General features: G+C 41.1%; 1 protein-coding gene across 5 annotated transcripts in view; it reads left to right on the top strand.

Annotated features, from left to right (window-relative positions):
• puc (puckered) overlaps positions 1-25,929 on the top strand; it is a 200,493-nt gene that overhangs the window by 161,581 nt on the left and 12,983 nt on the right. For all 5 annotated transcript variants that reach the window (XM_067141978.2, XM_067141980.2, XM_067141977.2 and 2 more), the window contains one exon: positions 20,796-21,188. In XM_067141978.2, coding sequence (XP_066998079.1) covers positions 20,796-21,188 — 393 coding nt within the window. The remainder of the gene's footprint in view (positions 1-20,795; positions 21,189-25,929) is intronic.

Here is a 25,929-nt window from a genome sequence, read left to right on the forward strand (position 1 = left end):
CAACACAATATCAAAAACATTGCAGCTGATACAACCACCTGTCAATTACTCTACTTACGAATTTTAAAAAGCAATATTTTTGGGCCCATTCTTCAACATCATGCTGTAATCGTTCGCGTGCAGAGTGGCATTCGGGTATTTCCTTTTCTGGGGAAGCCTGCAGGTCCCTTAACCTCCGGGCCCACCTACAACGCAGACCTTGCTGGTCTTAATGTTACATCACTGATGCCTCACCTATCATAATTCTTTGAGTTCTGTTTCCTAGAAATGTAGCCACCCATGCGGTCACTCTTTTGTCTAGTCCAGTAGCCCTCTATTTTGTTTGTAGTCTCACATGACCTACCCTATCAAAAGCCTAAGGTAGGTCAATAGCAATACAGTCCGTTTGGCCTCCTGAATCTAAAATCTATCTTGCTGCAATCCAGTACAAACCTCACATGGAGTGACCGGGTTTTGAACCGCGGAACCCAGCGGTGAGAGGCCGGCGCACTGCCGCCTGAGCCACGGGGGCTTTTAACAATCTTCATTGCCATTGGTAAATTTCAGTACTTCACCTCATCTACATCCGTTCCTCCCTGGAACCTTTAAAATTACTTATACATACTCTTCCATTTTTTACTAAAATTCGTATGACTGCCGATTACTCTTGTATGTTATCCTTATGTTATTCTTTGCTAAATTGAAAGTCCCAGTAAATTCCTTCAATTTCTACTTTACCGGGCGAGTTGGCCGTGCGTGTAGAGGCGCGCGGCTGTGAGCTTGCATCCGGGAGATAGTAGGTTCGAATCCCACTATCGGCAGCCCTGAAAATGGTTTTCCGTGGTTTCCCATTTTCACACCAGGCAAATGCTGGGGCTGTACCTTAATTAAGGCCACGGCCGCTTCCTTCCAACTCCTAGGCCTTTCCTATCCCATCGTCGCCATAAGACCTATCTGTGTCGGTGCGACGTAAAGCCCCTAGCAAAAAAAAATTCTACTTACTTCCACAATAATTGTTAATCTGTATCATCCTGTTCGGTGAAAGGTATTGACATGTTTATTTTAGGAAATTTTACGTATCAGCGAATACATTTTTTCGGCTTGCTTTCGAATTTTGGTTATATGATGGTTCACATATCAGCGAATACATTTTTCGGCGTGCTTTCGAACAATTAATGACTGTTCTTTCAATGTGGCACAAATTCGTGAGCTCCAGCCGACGTTCGATATGTGTAGTTTACTTCGGCGACAGAATGAAAATCTACATGTAATTGAAATAGATGGTGCTGTTTTGTAATATTTTTAGCGGTGCTAGGATTCTGAATTATCTTGAAATTTTGAGGTTAAAATGATGTTGTTTACAACGGGCTTACCGTTTGCTGGTACAAGATTCTGACTCGATACAATACTGATGGAAATGACTGCTGTATTGGACGGTTTTTAAAATTATTTTTTGTTTGTTTGTGCTTGAGTTAATCTATGTGATGTGCTTAAAGATCACCTCTTCAGTTTGGGAGATGAGAAAGAGTTCTCTGGACAGAATGTGGAGGAGATCCATACCGCTACTCGTGGCAGCTGCCGAGTCCCATAGCTCGGGGTAGAACCTCTCATCGCTGGCTTCCCCAATCTTCTTGCCATTCCCTTCTATAAAGGTAAATGCTAGCGAAGGTTGACTATTTCATTTTATTCGTTTTGGTATTTAGAAACCGTCTGTTATCCAAGATACCAGGGCGCCTTGCCATAAGTGAAAGTAGCACCAGCAGTTCATTCACTGGCAGTGAACAACAATATTGTGTAGCCTTTCTAAGAAACTACACCGCACGACATTAATTCCACTTCTTCGGGACTGTTAAGGTCGAATGACCATTTCCGTTATTACATGGCCAACGTAAATAAATTATAACATAATATTTCATGGTTTGAATTAAATTGTAGACATGAGAATTGCCGTGATTTCTGTTATTTTAAAAACTGTGAACTCTTTCCGTAGACAGGCACTAATGCCCTAGAACGCACTTATCAGAACAGTACAGCATACAACTACGTTTAAGAGACAACTCTTTTACTAGTTAGTAGAATTAGGATGTTCAAATTATGACAGCACTGATTATAAGCTGCATAATTTTCATCAGCCAGAGCAGTGCGCAGTATGACCAACTTACACAACGTGTCAGAGTCCGGTGTCAGACAAACTTTTATTCCAAATAACATTAAAACGGACCAGGCGTCCAAGCAGATGTATCACACTTCCTTATCCGTCTCAGAAGTCGATTAAGATGGAATTATTGAATTATTGTATAAATGGCATATATGCGTGAAAGGGTAAATACAACGTATTCTATTTTTCTCCAGCTCTTACACAAAAATGCCATAATATACATGAAATGTACTTATCCGCGAATTTATCATAAGAAACATCCCTTTTCTCTTCAGGAAAGGAATATTACTCGACAGCATTCTTTGTCGCGTGTCGTGATTGAAGTGGATCAAAACTAAGACCTGTCTCCGTTACCATGAGATTTTTACGAAAGCTGCTGGTCATCTACAGTATCTGGCTGCACTCGAAGTTGAGGCATTTATTTTCTAGCTCTTCTGATTTAGCAAATGTACGTTCACTTTGTAACACCTCATGAATTACGCAAGGACCTTTTTAATCACTTTTACACACACTACATTGCTTATTGTGAAACGTCGTTCTAAAATTCCATCATTTATTTTGTGTTGATTTTCCTCTTTAATATTCTGCATTATATTTTTGTACGAAATCATCTCCTTTCAATGGGAATCTGTGATGAACGTGGTATGAATCTTGTTGCAAACCATCCTTTTTTCCTCCTTTATTTTTATTCCGTATCAACATGGGCGCTCTGTGATGATCTTTCTTAAACATATACTACGTGCGTAGTTGCCAGTTCCTGCTAGGAATAACATCCCTGCAACACCATGTCGAAGGGGACGTAAATAATTTCTATGTACTATGTACTGTATGTGTGTATGCTGAATGACTTCTCTGACTGCGAGCAACACTTGTTGAGGTGAAAGCAGAGCTGGATGGCATGAGTCAGTGTTTAGGCCTTGGAGGCGAAAGTGAACCAACCAGAGGACGGAGTGTGTCTCGGCGAGGTCGCCCAGTGGCCGCACCGACTGACGAGGGACGGTCACTTACCCTGCCGGCGTTTGGGCTCGTGGTACGCGAAAATGGTTCTTATATACATGCAACATAAGGTAAGGTCGTACAGCAAGGTGAACTGTCCGGGCGGCCTTGTTTCAAGGAAGATAAAACAATCGGGAAGTGAGCGCCTATCTTGATTCGTTGGTGACTCACACACAGGAGAGACTATATTTTTTTTCTTCCATAATGGCGCGTTATCTCAAGTCTTCAAGCCTGATACGTAGTCGTCCGTAGATAAATGCTGTCTCTCTATCCATGAATCATAACATACATAGCATTTCATCTCGGTTATTGCATTCGCTGTATAGTCCGATTCCTTGGTTTAATGGTCAGCGTTAAGGCCATCGGTTCAGAGGGTTCGATTCCCGACCGGGTCGGGAATTTTAATCGCGTTTGATTAATTCTTCTGGCTCGGAGACTGGGTGTTTGCGTTTGCCCCAGTACTTTCCTCTTCGTATTTTTTTTTTTTTGCTAGGGGCTTTACGTCGCACCGACACAGATAGGTCTTATGGCGACGACCTCTTCGTATTCAGGCAACATACTAAACTACCAATCACCACAGAAAGACACAATAGTGATTACATCTCCCCATATAGGGTTGTCGTCAGGAAGGGCATCCGGCCGTAAAAGAGGGTCAGTTCCACATGTACGACACAGTTCGCAAAGGCGGTCCCGCAGCTGTGGTAAGAGCAGCAGCAGAAGGAGAAGATTCCATTAAATTCATAATTGCTTAAATTCGTTTCAGTTATTGAAAATATTGAATGGGAGCAAGATAAAATGTTACTCGTGTGTATAAAAACAACACATATTACTGAAGTTCATATCTTTCCATTTACATTACCAATAGGAAAATAATTATAATATTCACTTATATTTCATTTCTGTAAAAGCTGACACAGCCTGGGCTTCCGAAGTTGTATTGGTGCTACCAGGAAGGTTTTAACGCTTTGTAAGGGAGAAATGAAACAAATCTTCAGCGTTTATGCCTTAGAAACATTGGTCATTTCGAAACCCAAGAGAATACCATGTCAGTTAATCCACGGCATAAAAGCATTACTAAAGAAAACTTCATTCATCGAAATACATCCTCCAGTTTCCTACCGTTGCATATCTTTCGCGCAAAACTGGGATTAATGAAGGCGAAGAAGTCATCCGAGTTTTTTTTTTTCGACCGCGATTTAATCATTAAACAATGTTCCTCTCAAAGAATTCTGCCCTGACCTTCAGAAGGCAAAATCAGAAGGGACAATATCCAAACAAAATGTTGGTTTTGGTAAGACAATCTCGTGCAACTAGACACGAGTGACCAAAAGACACGTGAGGCCTCGTGTAGTCTTGGTGGAACACAACGCCCATTCTGCTACATCACACACCTTCTTTGGAAGAATATTTCGTTGTTAATTGCCGATGAAACCCATTTTTCATCTCTAGTCACTTTTTAATCAGAAACATTTCAGGTGTATATTGGGACTGGAATATTGATTCATACAGTTCTCTCTGACATTATGTGGGACCCAACGAGAAGTGAACCCAAGCCTCACCAATTGTTCAGTACTTTTGGAAATTGTCAGCCTCCGCCAACTCCTGAATGATAAATTTAGAATATTTTCGATTCACGTCTTCGTGAATTGAAAAGTTACGCCTTGTGGGTCGGATTCCCCGTAAAACTAATCACCATATCAACAGTTCTGAAACATTACAGTACATTGAATAAGATATCTTAAATATGGAAACACTTCTCTTGGTCTTATATTTGCTTCGCCATGAGAATCCTATAATTAACTCAGGTAAACTCGTGTCCTCTTCTACATACAAGTCCTGATATTCTTCAACCTCTAATAGTACCAATAATGGAACCGGGGCCTTCGAGGGCGGCGAATAACGCTGACCGTTACGCTACGGAGGCGGACTGTAATTAAACTGAAGTAGGCTTGTACCGAGAAATGCATTAATATTTTTTAAAGAGGTTGTTCCTGACTTTTATGGGTTAGTAGTGAAGTTCTCAAGGCAACAGAGTAGTACAGTATTATGGGATTTCCCTTATTGTATTTGCCACGTGTCCCTTCCAGTGGACTAGTAAGACGCAAATTCTTACTTCGTTATTCGTCACAGCAGTGAGTCATTCTCGTGCTTTTCCTGGACGAGCAAGTTTCACAGGGCTGGCCAGAAGAAAGAAATTACTATGCCCAAGTAGATCATAATGCCGTCTAGCCTTCCCCCCTCCAATCGGTACTTATATGATGAACCTGGTGAAACACTGAGAATGATTCAGCTAATGCGTGATCCTGAATGTATTGCGCGAATGACTCAAGGGTGACTGGTGGACAGAAATATGAGTAATTAACAGGCTTGGAAATCTTGGCATGTAACATGTGTGCGTTTTTGAGCGACCTGCTGGCTCAAGACGTAAAAATAAATGGGATCTCGTTAGTTGGCAGAGATGTAAGTACAGAGCGAGTTGGCCGTGCGGTTACGGTCGCGTAGCTGTGAGCTTGAATTCGGAAGATAGTGGGTTCGATTTCCAGTGTCGACAGCCCTGAAGATGGTTTTCCGTGGTTTCCCATTTTCACATCAGGGAAATTCTGGGGTTATAACTTCATTAAAGCCACGGTTGCTTCCTTCCCACACCTAACGCTTTCCTAACCCATCGTTGCCATAATACCTCTCTATGTTGGTGCGACGTAATAGATTCCCTTCACGTCTCTTTTCGCGTGACCACTCATATATGATTTCCCTTATCTGTTGAGCATAACATAAACCCAGACCAAATAAAGAAGCATGTATAGTAAGTAACATTAATCAAGTGTAAGTTGCACCCCAAATGTTTCTGAAATGCGAAGCGCTATTGATATACTGTTTTTATTACAATTTCCTTTACGTCGCACAGACGCAGATTGGTCTTATGGCGAAGATGGGATAGGAAAGGGCTAGGAACGGAAAAGAAGCGACCGTGTCCTTAATTAAGGTATCGCCCCATTTTCCTGGTGTGAAAATGGGAAACAACGGAAAACGGATAGCTACTTGACCCACACGACGCAGCCACTAGCTCAGTAATAATAATTTCGTGTGGCTATTTCTAGCCGAGTGCAGCCCTTGTAAGGCAGACCCTCCGATGAGGTTGGGCGGCATCAGCTATTTGTAGGTAACTGCGTGTTATTGTGGTGGAGGATAGTGTTATGTGTGGTGTGTGAGTTGCAGGGAAAAACACCCAGCTCCCGGGCCATTGGAATTAACCAATTAAGGTTAAAATCCCCGACCCGGCCGGGAATCGAACCCGGGACCCTCTGAACCGAAGGGCAGTACGCTGACCATTCAGCCAACGAGTCGGACACTAGCTCGGTGGAGTGCTGTGTTCACGGAAATGAATTGTAACCAAGGGCTTATAAGTGTAGCACATACATTGATTTTAATAATTATTAATGCGTATTTATTTTAGGGCCGGTTGCATAAAAGTTAATCTGAGTTCAACCACCCGAAACTGATCTCCAGTCAAGCTGAACTTAGAATTTTGGTTGTATAAACATTAATCCAAGATCATGTCTTCTTGATGGAAGATCAAATCTGACTGGTGAATTTTCTCAGATTAACCTGGTTGAACTAAGTTCAGCAGAAGGAATATAATTATTATTTTTGTGAGAAATAAATCTGTTTAGCTGTCTATAACATAATAACAAAGAAAAATAATAAATAGGCCTACTGTTGATTAAAGTAAAATGATAAGTAATGCTAATTGTAATTATTTGAACAATAATCCTACTATTAACAAGTTGTTTGTTCTCCACTGTTTTATGCTTAGGGCCTATAGGTTATGCTATTTTCAGATTTCAGATTACTCTGACGTTTCATCCGAGAATGGAGAGTTTGAACTCCAAAGAGCTCCTCGCGTGTTTCAACATAGAAGGAATCCCTTGTTAGAACTAAATGATCGACAATTTAAAATACGGTCTCGATTAGGAAAACGTGTAGTTGAAGAACTAGAACAAAGATTACATCTACAATTAAGGACACAAACTAAACGAAATCATGCACTGAGTCCCATATTCATGATCCTTCTCACACTAAAGATTTTACGCAACTGGAAGCTTCGAAATAGTAATTGGAGATGCATTAAATGTAAATAAAGGAACTGCAAGTAGGACTATACACAAAGTCACTAGAGAGATTGCAGCTCTAAAACCTCAATTCATCAAGATGCCTGCTGAGGAGGGTGAAGTAAGAAGGACATATCTTTTTCCTCTTTCTTAAAATTTGCAGTACGCGTCTTCTTGTTACTCATCTTTCTTCTCCATTTTGCGGCTTTGTTTACGTATCGCAGACAATTGAATGTCGAATGGCGTCGAGAATTGTCGATCGTTTCTATCTAAATCGCATGTTCGATACAACTCGATTCGATACAATCGCAATTATCTCTCTTGTTTAGCGATGTTGTCAACTCTGTTTCGTCGACCTTAGATCAAAACTGAACTTGGTTCAGTGATCTCAGATTAGTGTTATACAACTCACACAGAGAAAAGAACGAAGTTCATTTCCGATCTTCGATCAAAACTGAACTGCAGTTAGCGATTTTTATGCAACCGGCCCTTAGAAAGTTACATTTTTAAACGGAACAATGCCTATTGATATTAACAAAATAAAAATAGAGTAAACTATGTTGGTTTTTTCCTTCAGGACTCTAGTACAAGTAGTTTACGAGCTATCGTAGGTTGAAAATTGTCAGCTCCATGCATCAGCACTAACTTAAGAAAAAGGCGAATAAACAAATTATTTGGATTCTGAATAAGAAGGAGAATTGGCCTTCAATGACGACCACCAGCTTCAAAACAGATTTTCAGTCTGCCATGTAAAGATTGATGCACACGTTTGAGCATTTCATCAGTAATACGTCGTTTCTTATCATGTGGTGTAGTCGGCATGTCCTTGTAAACAGTGTCTTTTAGTTTTCCCCAGAAGATAAAAAATCTGGAGAGGTCAAATCTGTTAAACGGGGCGGCCAATGTACAGGCACAGTCTAATATTAGACTGTGGTACAGGTCCACTTCGTCCAACCCAACGATTTGGAAACAGTCGGTGAAGACAAGCTGTAGTACGTCGTGCACTATGCGTTGGACAGCCATCATGCCATCTCAGTCTGCAGTGAAACGTCTTCTAACATCTGTATAAGTTGGTCTGTTAGGAGGTTGAGACCACTTTCTAGAATCTAGTGTTCCTTCTGTGATTAAGAAAAAAAGACCTATGAGCTGATGGTTGACTATTCCACGCCATACATTTCAACTCCATGGACGCTGACGTTCCACCTGACAAAGCCAGTGGGGATTGTTTACGGACCAATAGTGAATGTTTCGGACATTCTGCTTTACTGTAGTTTTATTTTGTTAATGTCAGTAGGCACTGGGCCATTCGAAAAATGTAACACATTGTGATAATTATTAAAATCTGTGTATGGGCTACAATTATGAACGCTTGGTTAAAATTCATTTCTGTGAAAAGAGCATATCAATAGCATCTTCTATTTCAGAAACAGTGCAAGTTTTTAGGCGATTCACCCTGTATAAAAGAAAAATAATTGGCACAGTTAGGCTTCGGTATATTAGTCACAGTATAGTCTATCGTTGAGGCTTTTGATCTACAGTACAATTATTTAACAAGTAGCCTATACTTAAACTAAAAACTTAAATGTAATGTACATTTAATTCTTCTAAATCAGCCTAGAAAACTCTGAAGATAAATCTGAACGTAAATATTTTGATCTGAACTGCAAACATAAGCCGGCCCCGTGGTGTAGGGGTGGCGTGCGTACCTCTTAACCGGAGGCCCCGGATTCGATTCCCAGACAGGTCAGGGATTTTACCTGGACCTGAGGGCTCGTTCGAGGTCTACTCAGCCTACGTGATTAGAATTGAGGAGCTATCTGACGGTGAAATAGCGGCCCCGGTCTCGAAAACCAAGAATAACGGCCGAGAGGATTCGTCGTGCTGACCACACGACACCTCGTAATCTGCAGGCCTTCGGGTTGAGCAGCGGTCGCTTGGTAGGCCAAGGCGCTTCAAGGGCTGTAGTGCCATTGGGTAAAACTACAAACATAAACTGCGTATAAGGATAATTTACCACAGGTTAGTTTCAAGGATTGCAGTGATTTCAGTGAACTTGAAGAATCAAGTGGAGTAAGTTGTTGGCAATAAATAACTACGATGATGCAGATGACGGCCTTTTCCTTATTTGAACTCCATCGAAAAGTGCGGTTGTGTGTGTATTCTGTGTTTTTCTTTTAATTTACCAACTACAGTTTTCGTATTGGTTTTACGTCCCACCAATTACTTTCACGGTGTTCGGAGACGCCGAGGTGTCGGAATTTAGTCTTGCTTGAGTTATTTTACGTGCCATAACATCTACCGACACGAGGATGACGTATTTGAGCACCTTCATATACCACTGGACTGAGCCAGGATCGAACCTGCCAAGTTTGGGTCAGAAGGCCATTACTGTCGTATAATATACCATTACTTCCCTGTCCTATATGAATTGTACTCATCTCTGTTTATTGATTTTTTTTGTGTGTTAGGCGATGTTTCTATCACCTTTTATGGTGTGTTTATCTTTCTAATAGGAATTTTGCTGATAATCCTAATTTCAGTGCAGTGCGGAAGGTAGGTAACCATGTCAATATATTTTTCACGTAAGGCACAATTGTGCTCTTCCTTTCACGTTTTAGAAGTGGAAGAAAGTTAGTACACCTTTATAATAAGTGCCGGCCCCGTGGTTTAGGGGTAGCGTCCTGCCTCTTACCCGGAGGCCCCGGGTTCAGTTACTTGCCAGGTCAGGGATTTTTACCTGGACGTGAGGGCTGGTTCGAGGTCCACTCAGCCTTCATGTTAGAATTGAGGAGCTACCTGGCGGTGAGATACCGGTCCAGGTCTAGAAAGCTAAGAATAACGGCCGAGAGGATTCGTCGTGCTGACCACACAACACCTCATAATCTGCAGGCCTTCGGACTGAGCAGCGGTCGTTTGGTAGGCCAAGGCCCTTCAGGGCTGCAGTGCCATGGGGAGGGGGCGTTATAGTAAGTGATAATTAGTGATTTTCTAATAGTTTATCCAGTAATTAACAAATAATTAGCGTGGAAAATGTATTATAGATTGAAATTACATTGAATGTACTGTATCTACTGATTATTTTATCTTATATAGAGAAATATCCTGAATTTTCACATTCATGACTGACACATTTAGTAGTGGCCTATGTGTCACTGGTTCATGATGTGTTTCTGCTGTTACATCCTAGTTCATAAACGCTGAAAAACGACTAAGTGATGCTTAGCGGATAGGTCTATCCGATCCACTTGCTGATCCCTAAACCATTAATGGATTGTTAACTTATTAAACAAAGAGTACATTGCGGTGGGTACGACAGTACTTGTTTTGGTAGCCTATATTAAAACGTATGTGGCGGGTGAAAATAAGAGAAAAATGTAAGCAGTAATTAAACTAATGAAGGGTAGGATACATGGCCTATATTATATACCATTGTTTGCAATGTAGGAGAAAAGTGATAATTTAGACAATGGGTATAAACATCTATTAGACTTAATTACAATGTTTGATGTAGTAATAGAAAAACTGTAGTAAAGAAACTCAAATGCATGTATAAAAAGAACAGTTTGGATTGCAGTAAATGAATACTCTCTCCCCAGTTTCTTTTATTTTAATACTATTTATTCGGGGCGTCAACCTAAGAAGATCTTTTGCCCCTACTTTGCACCATCTGTTATGAACCTGCGTGTATTTGGAAATGGCGGAAGTGTAAAGTGTTGAATGTGAGGAAAGGAACATTAAGGATGACACAAACACCCAGTCTCCATTTATAATTAAAAACCCCTGACCCGGCCGGGAATCGAACCCGGGGCCGGACTCGCCCCAGTTTCAGGTGATCCGGAGCTAGGGGATGGGAATATTCTATTCTAAACCATTAATGTTCACTTCATACAAGGGAGGATAGATTACTTTGGCTTTCGTTTTACTGTCAAGATCGTTTCGCCTTCCGGAGCCGTTATCAGTACATGCTTTGGAAACAATGATTGCTATCCATAAATAATTACCACATGTTAGAACGCTGCAATATAGAAACACTGTTAATGTGTGTGATTCCTCGATTGTTCTCTCTGCATTAGCTACTCCAATGATTCTACAGACATCCCCAACATACATGCCGACGGGTTAACTAAAGGAGCACAGTGAATTGGAGAAGAGTCGAACATCCCATCCCATTCTGTTCTGAAGATGTTTCACCTATCAGCCAATGGAACAGGGCATGGGAACAATCTCACTCAGCCAGAAGACACCAGTACTCCCTCGTACAGGATTATCCTCCAGGTTGCCCCTGGTTTTCCAACTGGAACTCCCAGAGAAGGTTTATCACATCAACCATTCTTATAATGTTCATCCATGACAGTTTCTGAAGCCTTTTTTTTAAAATGTAGACTGAGCTTGTGATGGGGCATCAATACAAGACTTGAATCATATCTTTTCACTTGTTCAAATTTCGGTAGTATCAGAGTGTTTTTGTATCAGTCTTAGTACAAATAGAACAGCTAGCAAGCATTGTCAATACTCTTCTACCATCCGGTAACAAGAAAGTGTATCCCCTTATATTGTTCATCAATTCTGGCTACATTTGTGTACAGTGTATTAAGTTATATAAAGTTTTCTGTTTTTGTTGTTGTTGTCGCCGCTGGTCACCAACGTAGCCTCCACGGGTGTGGAAAAGAGGAAGTTCGTAAGTTTTCAATTACACATTTTTATCCATTCTGAAGTTCACGATATGTTCGATTTCGGTTCTAGAGAAATACTCAGGCCTCTACAGTTATACCACACATCTGTATCCTAATCTTATGTTCGCCTCCGTAGTGTAACAGTTAATGTTATTCGCTGCCGTCCCGGCTCCCGGGTTCGATTCCCTGTACTGCCAGAAATCTACGAATGGCAGAAGGGCCCTTGTATGTGTTTGAAATGGTACATGCAGCTCACTTCCATTTGGGGTGTGCCTGAAAAGAGTTCGGGATGAGGGCACGACTTTACTTTGTCTATGACTTATTTCTTTGTCTTCTTTCTGTGTGAATCAAAGCAAATAACAGTAAGTAGAGAAAGGAACCTGCAGATCTGTTGTGATAGGCGATGTGATAGTAGCGGATTACTTATTCTCGTTTCAGTCGGGTAATTTAGTCTTATAATATTCTCCCTGATATTTTATCCAATTTATTGGGTTCGTCCTTTCCCATTTTCTTGGCGTTGGCACTGTGATTAGTCTTCTAATAAGGCAAGAAATTCTAACCGTGGTTCGCCTGAAATACCTCTTGTGTACGGAGAGAACTAACCGAGTGGTTGCTGACGTAAGTGCGTGCATGCACGTGTGCTGTAGACGCGTGACTAACATTTAAGTACGCAATGTTTACTAGTAAAATGCTTACAAACTATTCGCCCGTCAGCTTCAGTGTGGGTAGAGTGAGTAGGGTGGGTGTGACGGGCCAGCCACTGCAATGACGAATCGAACATACATGGAAGATAACACGGATTTGAAATTTCCTGGTACGAGTAATGAGTCACCTAAGGAACTACCATTCCTAAGCCGTTTACATCAGCCTTATTGGGAGAGCTGATATCATCCATCAGTCATATGGTATTAACCCTTTATTATTGTGTGCCCGGGCTGGGTAGCTCAGGCGATATAGCGCTGGCCTTTTAAGCCCAAATTGGCGGGTTCGATCCCGGCTCAGTCGGGTGATATTTGAAGGTGCTCAGAAACGTCAGCCTCGTGTCGCTAGATTTACTGGCACGTTAAAGAACTCCTGAGGGACAAAATTCCGGCACCTTAGCTTCTCCAAAATCGGTAAAAGTAGTGGTATGTAAAACCGTTCTTATTATTGTTATTGTGTGGATTGGGCTTAAACATTTGACAGTTTGCTGTAGGATGGTATCTGTAAACGGTAACATCTCTCTCAGTAGTTAAGTTACAGTATATTGATATTTTGCAGTAGATGGCGGGTTCGAATCCTACTGTAAGTAGCCATGAATATGGTTTTCCATGGTTTCCCATTTTCAAACTGGGCAAATGTTGGGACTGTACCCTAATTGAGGTCACGGTCACTGCCTTCCCTGTTTTATTCCATCGTTGCCATAAGACCTTTCTGTGCAGATGCAACGCAAAAACAATTGCAGAACAATAATTGAATTGATGGAGAGCACTCTGAATGACTTTCTAGATATAATCATTGGGACGGACGTTCCATTATTTACGATTAGAATAATTCTGCAACTTTGTTCTAAAAGGGCCAATGACCTCGATGTTAAGCCCCTTTAAACAACAAGCAAGTAAAAGGGACTATGTCAAAAAACGTGTTTTCGAGCTAAGAGCATTTGAACTATGGTTTATAATTTTCCAACTGTTTTTTCAACAACTAATTTTAAATGTTTACACTTTCTTTGTGGAAATCAAGTGATTAAATAATACTAAATTTTTCAGTCGTATTCTTTACTAATTCTCTGATCTGCAGTCTTTGTCGGTAATCTAAAATTATTGGCAAGGGCTTATTTAATTAAACGTTAACTGTTCGTTTAATATTTTTCAGACACGTTAGCCGTTGGAACCCTTTCACTCCGGCGTAGGGAGTATGGTAGCGTGACCCTCTAGACGTTAGCAGCGAATGGCTCACCGTGCCCACTGTACGGAATACTCGTCTCTCTCCACTCTCTCTTCCGCAGTCGTCCCGTGATGTAAGGAGATGACAGGCAGAGTTTAAAAGTATTTTATTTGAAATGCACATTTGGTGAAATTCTTATGATTATATTTTTAGAACTTTTCACTCTGCTAGCATTGTCTACTAAACTTTTCAATCCGGAATTAGCTGCATCGAACTTACGTTTCTTCGGATTCAAGTTCTCCTTTTTCCAATTTAGTTTTCTGCTCGATGGTCCAGGCACCTGATCTTCATCCTCACTATCTTCATCTTCAGTCGAATCGTTGAAGTAGGCCGACCTCTTGGATGACGAAGAGGTAACTTGAGTAGAAAACGTGCCTGAAATAGAAGGTGTAATTGAAGTCGTTCCATCAGCAGAATCAGATGACAAATAACTCATCGTCATCTTCTTCAAGGTCACTACCCAATATGAGGGCAAGAGCTTCCTTCGCAGTATATCTTTCCTCCGTCGTCAGGACTTTCACAGTTTCGAAGCGATTGAAAGCTAAATCAAACACAAGCGCGTCAGCACTGGGAAGCAACTAGGCGCGAAGTGAGTAGCATACCGGACACATTCCTTTCATCTTCGAACTAGTTACTCCTGTCATCTGGTGATCATAGCCTTAACTACAGACTCCAAAGACAGTCACAAGAGACCTCCAAGGCCGAACTTCTCCAGCAGTCTATCGTAGTGAAACGGAAAACAGCCGAAAGACACGCGACTTCCATAGCAGTCGACCGGCTATGAAACACGGCTCCAGCACGACTGCTACAGCAGTCCACCGGGTACCGGAGTGAAAGGATTAATATGTTGTAGGCTGGGATACACCGCTTTTGTCTCTGTTACTGTTTCAATTTCGATAAAAATAATGGCATTGTCCCTGCTAGAACCAAATCACAGGATTCTTTAGCATGTATTCCAATTTTATTTTCATTTTTTGTCATTATATATATTTATTAGGGGCTGCCTGACCGAGGCGGTAAAGGCGTGCTCGGTTCGCCCGGAAGGACGTGGGTTCGAATCCCCATCAGGAAGTCGTAAAATTTAAGAAACGAGATTTCCACTTCCGGAGGTGCATATGGCCCTGAGGTTCACTCAGCCTACACCAAAAATGAGTACCAGGTTAATTCCTGGGGGCAAAGGCGGCCGGGCGTAGAGCTAACCACTCTACCCCATCACGTGCCGAGGTTAACAATGGTGGAAGCCTTTACCTTCCACTCCTCCAAGGGCCTTCATGGCCTGTACGGAGGTGACTTTGCTATACATATTTATTCCGCATATTTCCAAACCGTATGAAAATAAAATCTATGGATTTTAGTTCCCCAGTTCATAGAGGTGATGAACGTGTCGTCAGACAGAAAAATCTCCACCATTATGTAGCTTAGGTTCTAAGTCATCAACTGCTGTTGCTTCTTCGTCGCACTAAGATTGAGTCGTAATTTTCTAATATGTTAAATTTACTTTCGGCACCAAATGTCACTTTGTCCTACGACTTTTGTGTCTTTATCCATGTACTCCTGAAAAAAAATCTAGCTGGTACTTTTGACTTACTCTAAGTACCCTGCTCAGATGAAAGGTCTACGGTTACCTTGTATGCTGTGTGTGTGTGTGTGTGTGTGTGTGTGTGAGAGTGAGTGAGTGAAAGAGAGAGAAGAATCTGGTTGGTGTATTTGTTATTAAGTGGGGGTTAGAAATCGGCCGCGGTCTCTTCATTAACTGCCATCCCAGCATTCGCAGGTGAAGAGGATTAATCACGCCCAGGAATGGGATTCTCACCTCTTCTTTCATTCATGATAGTTAAGGCAGAGTAGCCTATACACCTATTTAATTTCATTAGACCAGTCTTAAATTCATGATAGCTGGGGTTGTACCTTAATTAAGGCCACGGCCGCTTCCTTCCACCTCTTAGGCCTTTCCTATCCCATCGTCGCCATAAGACCTATCTTTGTCGGTGCGACGTAAAGCCACTAGCAAAAGAAAATCATGATAGCACCGAACAGAGAATTAACCCATAGAAGCGGTGCGGACCTAACGGATAGAATTGCTGTAAACATGATTCCTCTCCAGAAAGTGAAAGGTTCATTCCTCGAGAGAATTTTGTAAACACTACAGGAAAATGTAGTCATCGTCAGCTACTGGCATAACATTGCTAGAGAATTTCCTGCTCCTTTAAATACATGATATATTGCTAGTGTGTACGGTTCGTATCAAGAACGTTGAGCACAAAACGTTATTGCATTTGCAATTTTTATTGTGATCAGTGAATCGTGTGAGTTGAGCTTTGACGCAAAGTTGCGCCTTGAGTTTCTACAAAAGGAGAACTCAATATCGTTGGCAAGCAAGCATTTATTCAAGGTTGCCAACCAAGAGGCCAATTCCACTCCAACGAAGCAAGCAGCTGGGGGAATTTTCTGCTTCTCGCTCAAGGGTACGACGGGAAGCCGCTGTGACGTCAGTCGGCATGATAGCCTATGACGAAACATGGATGACACATACGCTTGTATTCATGGTAAGGGATCGCCGTTTTGGCGTCGTAGCTGTCCGCTTGCTCACAAGCACACAAGTCTTGTACACTCTTTACTGGACAGTCGTGTTAACATAAACCCTGCGGAATTTTACGTTTTTTTCTCATCGGCCGTCGATCGGCTTCCTGCCAACTTGTTTTAGTGGTGATTCCGCGTGCACTGTGTGTATGTTACTCAACGAGATCATTGGGAGAGGTGTTGATACTTCAGTGTTTAGTGTGTGAATCATAACTAAGAAGTCAATCATCAGCCGATAAGCGGCCATTATTTACCGAGTGGAGATAGGAGACACAAGTGTGGTGCATACATAGCTGTGTGAGTCAGCGAACTAGCCGACAAGTGCGAAGTGCCTGCCAGCTCAGTCGTGTCTCACAGTTGGATCTAGCGTGTGTTATTAGTGGTGGAGCCGTGCAAGTTGAAAATGAAGAGAGATTCGCCGTGTCTCGTACTGAGGTTTACGCCTGTTCAGACGTGGGGTACGTAACTTACCTTCTTGTGAAAGTGGTCTTGTTTTTTGGACACCATCTCGCTTATTTTATGATAAGAAGTACGTGGAAAGTGCGGTGTAGTACGATATTTTCAATATTGCTCGTACTTATTCTTCTATTCCATATGTTGCATTGTTTTTGTTAATTCATATTAAGTGCTTTGTTGTAATTTCACATTGTTGTTCTTCATAGTTCTTTTTATTGATAACACATTAACTTCATAATGACTAATTTACTACATCTGCTGTAGCTGCACGGTAATAAGGAAATTACTTTTAGTAAATTACTGTTTTTCCTTCGTACCTGCGACCGATAAGTTTTAGGAGAGGGCCAGAGAGAACTTCGTTTCATTTCTCTTTGAGCACAGAGCAATATTTCATTTTTAGGTTAATATTTCGGTAAATAACATAACGTTTCGTAAAGTTGAAATCGTAAATTCACAGATTCCTCTGAAATCTGTATTAGTCTATTCCATTTAAGCATTACTTCATATTTTTACATTACCCCAGAAGTCGAATCATGAGAAACGTTTCGCCTATTGTTGTCAACAAAACATTCAGATTTTGCCGTTATAACTTGTGTATTATTTAATAATCATCAAGTGTGTCTCAGGCACAAGTCTTAATGGTTAAGATGATCAAGATTCATGTTTATATTCGATCATATGTATTAAATGTTCGTGGATACGTAATGCCCTGATGTGATCTAATTAGTGTCCCGAATATCTTTAGCGACATTTTTATATACGCTGTTATTTGTTTTGTAAGGTTCAGTCTTTGTAGAACTCTCCAATTGACAGTCCATCCTAGCTGGATATAAACCTCTCCGTAATAAAATATACATTCTGGCCATTTTTTTGAGAATACTGGTTATTTCCATAATTCATTTGTGTGTGTGTTGTTAACAATAATTTCGTGTGGCTATTTCTTGAGGGTGGGCGGCATCTGACATGTGTAGGTAACTGCGTGTTATTGTCGTGGAGGGTAGTGTTGTGTGTGGTGTTTGGGACAGCACAAATACCCAGCCCCGAACCATTTAACCAATACATGTTTAAATCCCCGACCCGGCCGGGAATCGAACCCGGGACCTTCTGAACCGAAGGCCAGTACGCTGACCATTCAGCCAACGAGTCGGACGTGTGTGTTATTGGTCGCAATATAATGCCGCTCAATATAATACTTTCCTTCTATGGAAAACACCATCAAGGCCAGATACCAGCTTCAGTGAAACCATACTATTTGCAGTGTATTTTACTATTTTTTAAAAGTTTAGCTTTTACAGCGAAATATAGAGTTTAATCAGCTTATGTTTTGCCTCAGTAATACCCGTCGCAGAATGAGACGAAACAGTAGCATTGTGACGCAGAATTAACAGCCTGTAAATATAAAATATTATGCATTTTGGGTAATAGTTTTAAGGCTTAACGTCGCCATCCGATGGACGAATCATAATTTAAAATTAAATTACCGTTTAAGATTACAAAAACCATTCGAAAATTACTTTGTAATGCCGGTGTGGGTTAATGTACTAGAATAGTACATATTAAATATCGTAAACGAATAGTTAAATATTTTGGATAATGTAAATTCATGATGCTGATTAATTTAGCTACTTAATGCCCTCACTTCATGTGAGCACTGCAGAGGGGTTTGGAATTGAACCCAGGATTTTGCCACGCAGTGTAGTGATTAGAAAGTGTATACCACCAGCACCTCTCATACCTTGCCGGCCAACATTCAGATTGTGAAAATTGTTTCCACCAACGGGACTCTAATCGCCTAACCACAGTGTCAGACCATGTAGACTTGACGCTTTAAAACAGGCTAATTTTAAGGTGCAACAATCATTATTAAAGTTACTGTTGTACGATTATTAACATACGTACATACATACATACATACATACATACATACATACATACATACATTATCATTAAAGACTGTTATGCCTTTCAGCGTTCAGTCTGCAAGCCTCTGTGAATTTACTAAACGTCGCCACAATCCTCTATTTGCAACTAGTGCTGTGGTCTCATTTAGTTCTATACCTCTTATCGTTAAATCGTTAGAAACTGAGTCTAACCATCGTCGCCTTGCTCTCCCTCTACTTCTCTTACATTCCGTAACAGATTCCATTATTCTCCTAGGTAACCTATCCTCCTCCATTCGCCTCACATGACCCCACCTCCGAAGACGGTTTATGCGTACAGCTTCATCCATCGAGTTCATTCCTAAATTAGCCTTCATCTCCTAATTCCGAGTACCCTCCTGCCATTGTTCCCACCTGTTCGTACCAGCAATCATTCTCGCTACTTTCATGTCTGTTGCTTCTAACTTATGAATAAGATACCCCGAGTCCACGTAGCTCTCACTCCCGTAAAGCAAAGTTGGTCTGAAAACGGTCCGACGTAAAATTATTAACATACTTAGGCCTATAATATTTTATATGCAGGGATGAAAGATATGAATACAAGCATATGAATTGTGAAATTCAAAAAGTTATTTTATTAATTCAAAAATGGAGAAAAGTAACAATTATTGTAACTTTAAACTACAGGAAAGTAATTTCAGAGTCTTGACTGTTATAAATTGAAGTATTAAGAAAATGTCTTCAAATAAAGTCGCTAAATGATTAGTGATTTATTATTATTATTATTATTATTATTATTATTATTATTATTATTATTATTATTATTATTATTGTTATTATTAATGTATTTACATTAATCAAAATTTTAACTATTAATTTACGATATTTAAAAAATACTCTTTTAGTACATTACCATACACTGGCAATACACAGTACTTTTCGAATATTTTTTTTTCTAATCGTAAATTGTCTACGTATATTATTAACAATATCATAAACAAAAATAGACTTACTCTGCAAGTACCCCCTGCTGAGAAACACTGCTTTAGAGTACCTCTATGTGGGCCTCTTCATCTCGTTGGGCAATCTATGTTCGTTAGTTCTTGATCAATTTCGTCCAGTAACTGATCCAGAGCCCGCCTCTCTAGTGGTTAGTGTGATTACCTGCCTCCCCCGAAGGCCCGGATTCGATTCCGGGCTCTGCCACGAAATTTGAAAAGTGGTACTAGGGCTGGAACGGGGTCCACTCAGCCTCGGGAGGTCAAATGAGTGGAGGTGGGTTCGATTCCCACTTCAGCCATCCTGGAAGTGGTTTTCCGTGGTTTGCCACTTCTCCTCCGTGATGGTACCTAACATAAGGCCACGGCCGCTTCCTTCCCTCTTCCTTATTAATCCCTTTCATCTTCCCATCCCCCCAGAAGGCCCCTGTTCAGCATAGCAGGTGAGGCCGCCTGGGCAAGGTACTGGTCATTCTCCCCATTGTACGCTCCAGGACACTGCCCTTGATGTGGCAGAGGTGGGATCCCTCTTTCAGTCTGAGGGAAAAACCAACCCTGGAGGGTAAACAGATTAAGAAGAACTGATCCAGAACGGTAGTTGGGAAAAGGTGATGTTTATCCCAATCTCAAGTTGAGTTGCGACTTATATAAGTGTTAATCGTCATTCGGGAAGTCTCCACTCGCAGAGAATTAAGTCTTCGTCTATAGGTTTCTACGACGTAACTCGTGCATTGAATTTAGGGGGGAATTCGAAGTTCTGTAAACTTGTTTATATCGATGACTAAGGCGCTAGTGTTATTTTTTAAATGGAAAATAAGTTCATTGCCTTACAACTTTCTAGATAGTGGCCCCTCGTCACCAACTCTATAATCACTTGAAGATTGGTATTTATAAGGATTTTAAATCACTCTTCTTTCCTAGAAATATTTTACTTGAGAAAATAGTGCAGAATTACAGACAGAACTTCCTTCTTTGTAACTCTGAATATACTTCGAGATAATGATTGATTGTTGTCTTACCATCACTGTTTTCTATTCCAGGAGGTCATAAAGAGTTCCATCGCCGACATAAGGAGTTCTGCGAGGACACCTTACTGCCTCCCAGTGGTAGACCTCTCCTTCAATCACCCCGTGCCTGTGCTAGCCCCTCTTGCCCTATGGGTTCAGACAATGGGCTACTGGAGGCGGTGGCAGCCGCCGATATAGACTCTCAACCCGCTTCTCGGGTGCTCCCGTTCCTTTACCTGGGTAACCAGCACGACGCCGCCGACCTAGCGTGCCTCCGTGCTTTGGGCGTCACGCGCGTGCTCAACGTGACGTCGCACCTGCCGGGTTACCACGAAGCATGCGGCATCACGTACAAACAGCTACCGGCCTCCGATTCAGGCCACCAGAACCTCAAACAGTACTTCGAGGAGGCCTTCGACTTCATCGGTAAGTATTCAGAAATGGAATATGCTACCCCAGATTTTCTTTCTTTCTTTCTTTCTTTCTTTCTTTCTTTCTTTCTTTCTTTCTTTCTTTCTTTCATTAGTGAATAGCCGCCATAGGGTGCATTTTGGTAAATATTATCTGTGTTCTCCCAGTACATCAGGTAACAATTCTTGAGGGCGTCTTGCCTTCTTCGGTGGAGGTTTTCTTGGACTGGAGAAGAAAGCCAATATTCTATTTCTTGACTGCCTCTCTTGTATTTTAAAGTACTGTAATGGTCATATTTAATGTCCAAGATTTTCCTTTCTGTGCGTACATTTACGAGTGAGAAATTACCGTACCTAGAGAAGTCTTCTCCTGGCCCAGTTCTGATTATAAGAGCGTCATACTGGGTAACAGAGCATTTCCGCTGAGAATGATCTCCCGAAGTGTGATGCTTTTGTTTATTGCTCATTCACTTCAGGCAAATAAGTATAGGATGTTACTTTTACAGTAAATCTCAATGCACCCCTGGAACCCTTGCGTCAAGGAGGTTCACGTGTGCAGGGATCGAAATAGAACTGACAATATTTATACAAATAAGCCTTCGGGAGCTAATGACGGTGTTTTCCGTGTATTCCACAACCGTGCTGACAACTACTGTCCGTTTTTATTCATGTAGCAAGGGCTTGCTTCGCTCTCACATGAGGAGAAATTACGACTCTACTCGTCAATCATAAAAATGACGGCAAAAAGACAACACCGTGTATTCCTTCGAAGAGGGATGACCAAGAACATATGATTGAGGTGTGATCCCTGTGCATAATGTAAATTGCAGTGGGGTGTTACGCTGTTTGACGGAGCTGAAATACATTATGTTAGTATATGTTGAAAATAAAACTGAAATTAAGAAATTATTGCAAAAGTGTAGATTGGTCTGAGGAACAAACCTAAGTGTGCATGATTTCGTGTGTAAAACATGTAGAATTGTATATTCTAGTTCACCACCTCAATCGGACGAATGTATTGGAATTTTCTACAGCACTATGTCGTTGGCTTCCGATACGTTAAAGATCTTCTACGGGACACAATTCTGACATCTCGGCGTCTCTTGAGAATCGATAGCAATTGAAGAAACGTTACATATTATTATTATTATTATTATTATTATTATTATTATTATTATTATTATTATTATTATTATTATTGTTATTTGAAAGGTTTGATTCTTCGATCATATAAACTCGGATTAACATCTGCGAGATATATTCTTGCTGAGCAAGCAACTAGTTCTGCCTACTACAAGAAAGGCAAGTCATTGGATAGGCCACGCTTCTAGGTAACCTGCCATGCCATGAATGCGTCGTATATCCTATAGTTTTAATATCCCACAAGCTTTTTCCTGGTTCATAATGCCGAAAATTCATTTACCTGTCAGATTGCTATCGTATATTGTGAACCAAGCCCAATGTTCTATTGCATTTATCAACGGTAATCTATTTTTTCCTGCCAGGTCCATATTATCACGTATCAAACGAAGTCTCTTATCTTGCCGCACCAATTTGAAATGAAATGACGTATGTCTTTTAGTGCCGGGAGCGTCCGTGGACAAGTTCGGCTCACCAGATGCAAGTCTTTTGATTTGACGACCGTAGGCGACCTGCGCGTCATGATGAGGATGAACACCCAGCCCCCGTGCCAGCGGAATGAACTAATTTTGGCTGAAATTCCCGACTCTACCGGGAATCGAACTCGGCACCCCTTTGACCAAAGGCCAACACGCTAACCATTTATCCACGGAGCCGGAAACCAATTGGAAGGTTGACCGGAACTATTCTCGAACCACTTGTTTGTCCGTATTATTTTTTTTTGGCACGGTAAGTCATCATTGTGGCCCATCGTACTAAGACAGACTTGCTCCATCGTGGGACCGGGAAGCTAAGATAAAGTGTTTTTATCCCAGACTACGACGAGTATTGCCGATTGTCCTAAGTGACTTTTCCCAACCTTACCGTGAGATAATGCGTTATTTCATACCTTGGACACCTACAACTGCTGCTACAACCACAACAGTGAAGCGCTAACCCTTTTATCTTTTTCTTGGGAATTCTTCACTCTGACACGTCTTATCATTATATATTTTGCCAGTTATAATTGAATTAACCTGTTCTAAACAGTTAATAATAAATTCCCATTCTTTTGTTCTCTACACAGTAGCGTAGCCAGGATCGACCGATGGTGGGGTGGTTATAGTAACAAAAATTGTTAAGGTGCTCGTGCGTGTTATCTGTTGGTTTTACAATTATGTGCCTGTGAATGTTCAAGAGAGCAACCCATGGAGTCGATTTTCCCTTGTTTATTGTCAGTTTCTGTTTATTATCTTTTGTAAAAGTTTCATGGGGGTGTTTCTGACCCCCAATACCCCCCCCCCCCCTTGGCTTCGCCCCTGACACTACAGGGACCTGTGTGGTTAACTGTGTAGCACTTGCCTACTGGGCCTACTTGCCTACTGTCGATATTTTTAGAGTAATTAATCTATGATTTCATTTTTATTCATATACTGTAAGCCCAATACTAAATGTGCCATCCGAGATGTATGCTTTGAAAGTTCATAACATCAGGGCACTAGGAAACTAGTTATGCTATTCAAGGGTTTGATCCTGGATCACTAGGTCTGGATGTATTTTTTTCTTCGAACCCCTCCCCCCCCCACACACACACATACACCCCTCGAACCCAAGCACGGGAGGATTAAATCTCTTTTCTAATTCTGGGACATAATTCTAAATATCATTACCCAAAGGCTAAAACATACTGCTTTAATACACCCGAATTCACATACTCAAGATGGTGGGGATAATAGGCCTATAACAGTCGTCTTGAACAAAAAAATGCATGACAAGAAAAGAAAAATATTGTAGGCTACTGTTGAAGCCTGTGATGGCGGAGGAAAATGTCTGAGAAAGAGCACGAAGTAGCAAGAGTTGTTGAATTGAATGCAACCGTATTGTGAGGTGTGCAAGGAACCCGATGGCTGGTCACGTGATTGTAAGCTCAAGGTGAGCTTGAGGCAGTGTGAAGGTCGGGCCCGGGTCGCGAAGTGTCTAGCTAGACATAGCAGTCTGTCAACTGTTGGCCCGTTGGCTTTTAAAATTGTCTGTTAAGTATCTTAACATCAGTTATACACTGGTATTTGCTATTTTAACGTATTCCGAATTTATTTTAACGTTAAACCCATTATACTAGTGACCAGTAGCTAATTCAAAGCTTTATGTTAATTTTTTTTTTTTTTTTTACAAGTTGCTTTACGTCGCACCGACACAGATGGGTCTTACGGCGATTTATGTTAATTTGTTCTTGAGTTACCCATTATAACATATTATCAGTAAGTAGGACCTCGACTCGAGTTTCAATGAAGGGGTGAACGTGATTTTTGAACTCTCCGGAAGGCGTTTCAGAACCTTTTTTTATGTTCCGGTAGATCGTAGAAAGAACTCTCTAGTAGGTCACTCGTTACATGACCTTGCGTGCTGAGCTATCATGAAACATGCTAGAGATATCGTAAGCACATAGTTTGTTGTAATGTATTTGAACTAACCACGTGTTTTCCTGAAGGTTTACATTTAACATCCCCTTGTGGTACCACTGTTGTGCATTGAACTGTCTAGTTAGTGCTCAAATTTCTTCCGTGGCTGGTTTCTGTGAATCTGGTTTGCTCAATTTATTCTTGCCGTTAAATACCCCGCATGAATATTATCAAGACTCCGTAACACGCGACGTGATAAGTTCGTCGAGTGAGTCATCCAGGCTAGACACGTGACCACTTAACTAGTGTGAAAAGTAGTCCTCCGCGCTTGCTGGTGTTATCCGGCAATTGTTTCAATACTTCCTTGCTGTCTCATTTAGAACCGTAAATCCTAAGACCTGAAAGTGTGACGCAACATATTGTAACGATCCAGATTGTAACATCAGGGTGGGCTTTTTGGCGTGGTATTCAACTGCTTCCGGTTTCATGTGTCGTCCCGCTTAGTCAGGACTTCCGGTTTCTGAGGTTTGGGGTATATTGCTGGGGCACCTTTGCAAGGTTTCGCTTGGAAGGGGAAGTTGCAGCTGGTTTTTTTCAATCACCGAAGCCTGATTAGTGAATACTCGTTGCGGTTGAATTACTCTGTTGTGAAGGAATTGATGTGTCACGGATATTACATAAAGAAAGGACCGTGGCCGCGAGAGTCAGAAGTAAATTTAATGTGGTACTTCTGATATTCTCTAGTATTGAAATTTACTTTTTGTTGTAATTTAACCGGGATGAATTTCTTTATACATTCATGTTCGATTAACTATCAACCTTTGAAAAAAATACCTTTCTAATATTCCTGGATTATTTAATTTGGCCACACTTACTAATGATGGTTTGATGAAGTTCGTAATACGACATTTAACAGATGGATTGCCTACTTAAAGTTTTCAAATGTATATTGAAATTTTTCTACTGAGCTGTTCTTTAACTGTGTTGAAGTGGGCTAAAATGTCAGAAAGTTCGCTGGTTATTTAGCCTGTTTTTATAAACTGGAAGTTACATTGCAGTGTGTAAGTAGTGTAGTACACTTAGTTGAACATATCTTGCAATAATTCCAAGTTGAAAGCTATGCAAAAGCCACCAGAGTTTATCAAACTCTTCCGTATTCCCTTTCAACCTATGCTCTCATGACACAATTACAGGATGTGTAAAAGTCTTCACTTAGCCTTGTAACGTTCAAAATTGCAG

Source organism: Anabrus simplex, chromosome 2, assembly GCF_040414725.1.
Source record: "Anabrus simplex isolate iqAnaSimp1 chromosome 2, ASM4041472v1, whole genome shotgun sequence".
In the NCBI taxonomy this organism is placed as follows: domain Eukaryota; kingdom Metazoa; phylum Arthropoda; class Insecta; order Orthoptera; family Tettigoniidae; genus Anabrus; species Anabrus simplex.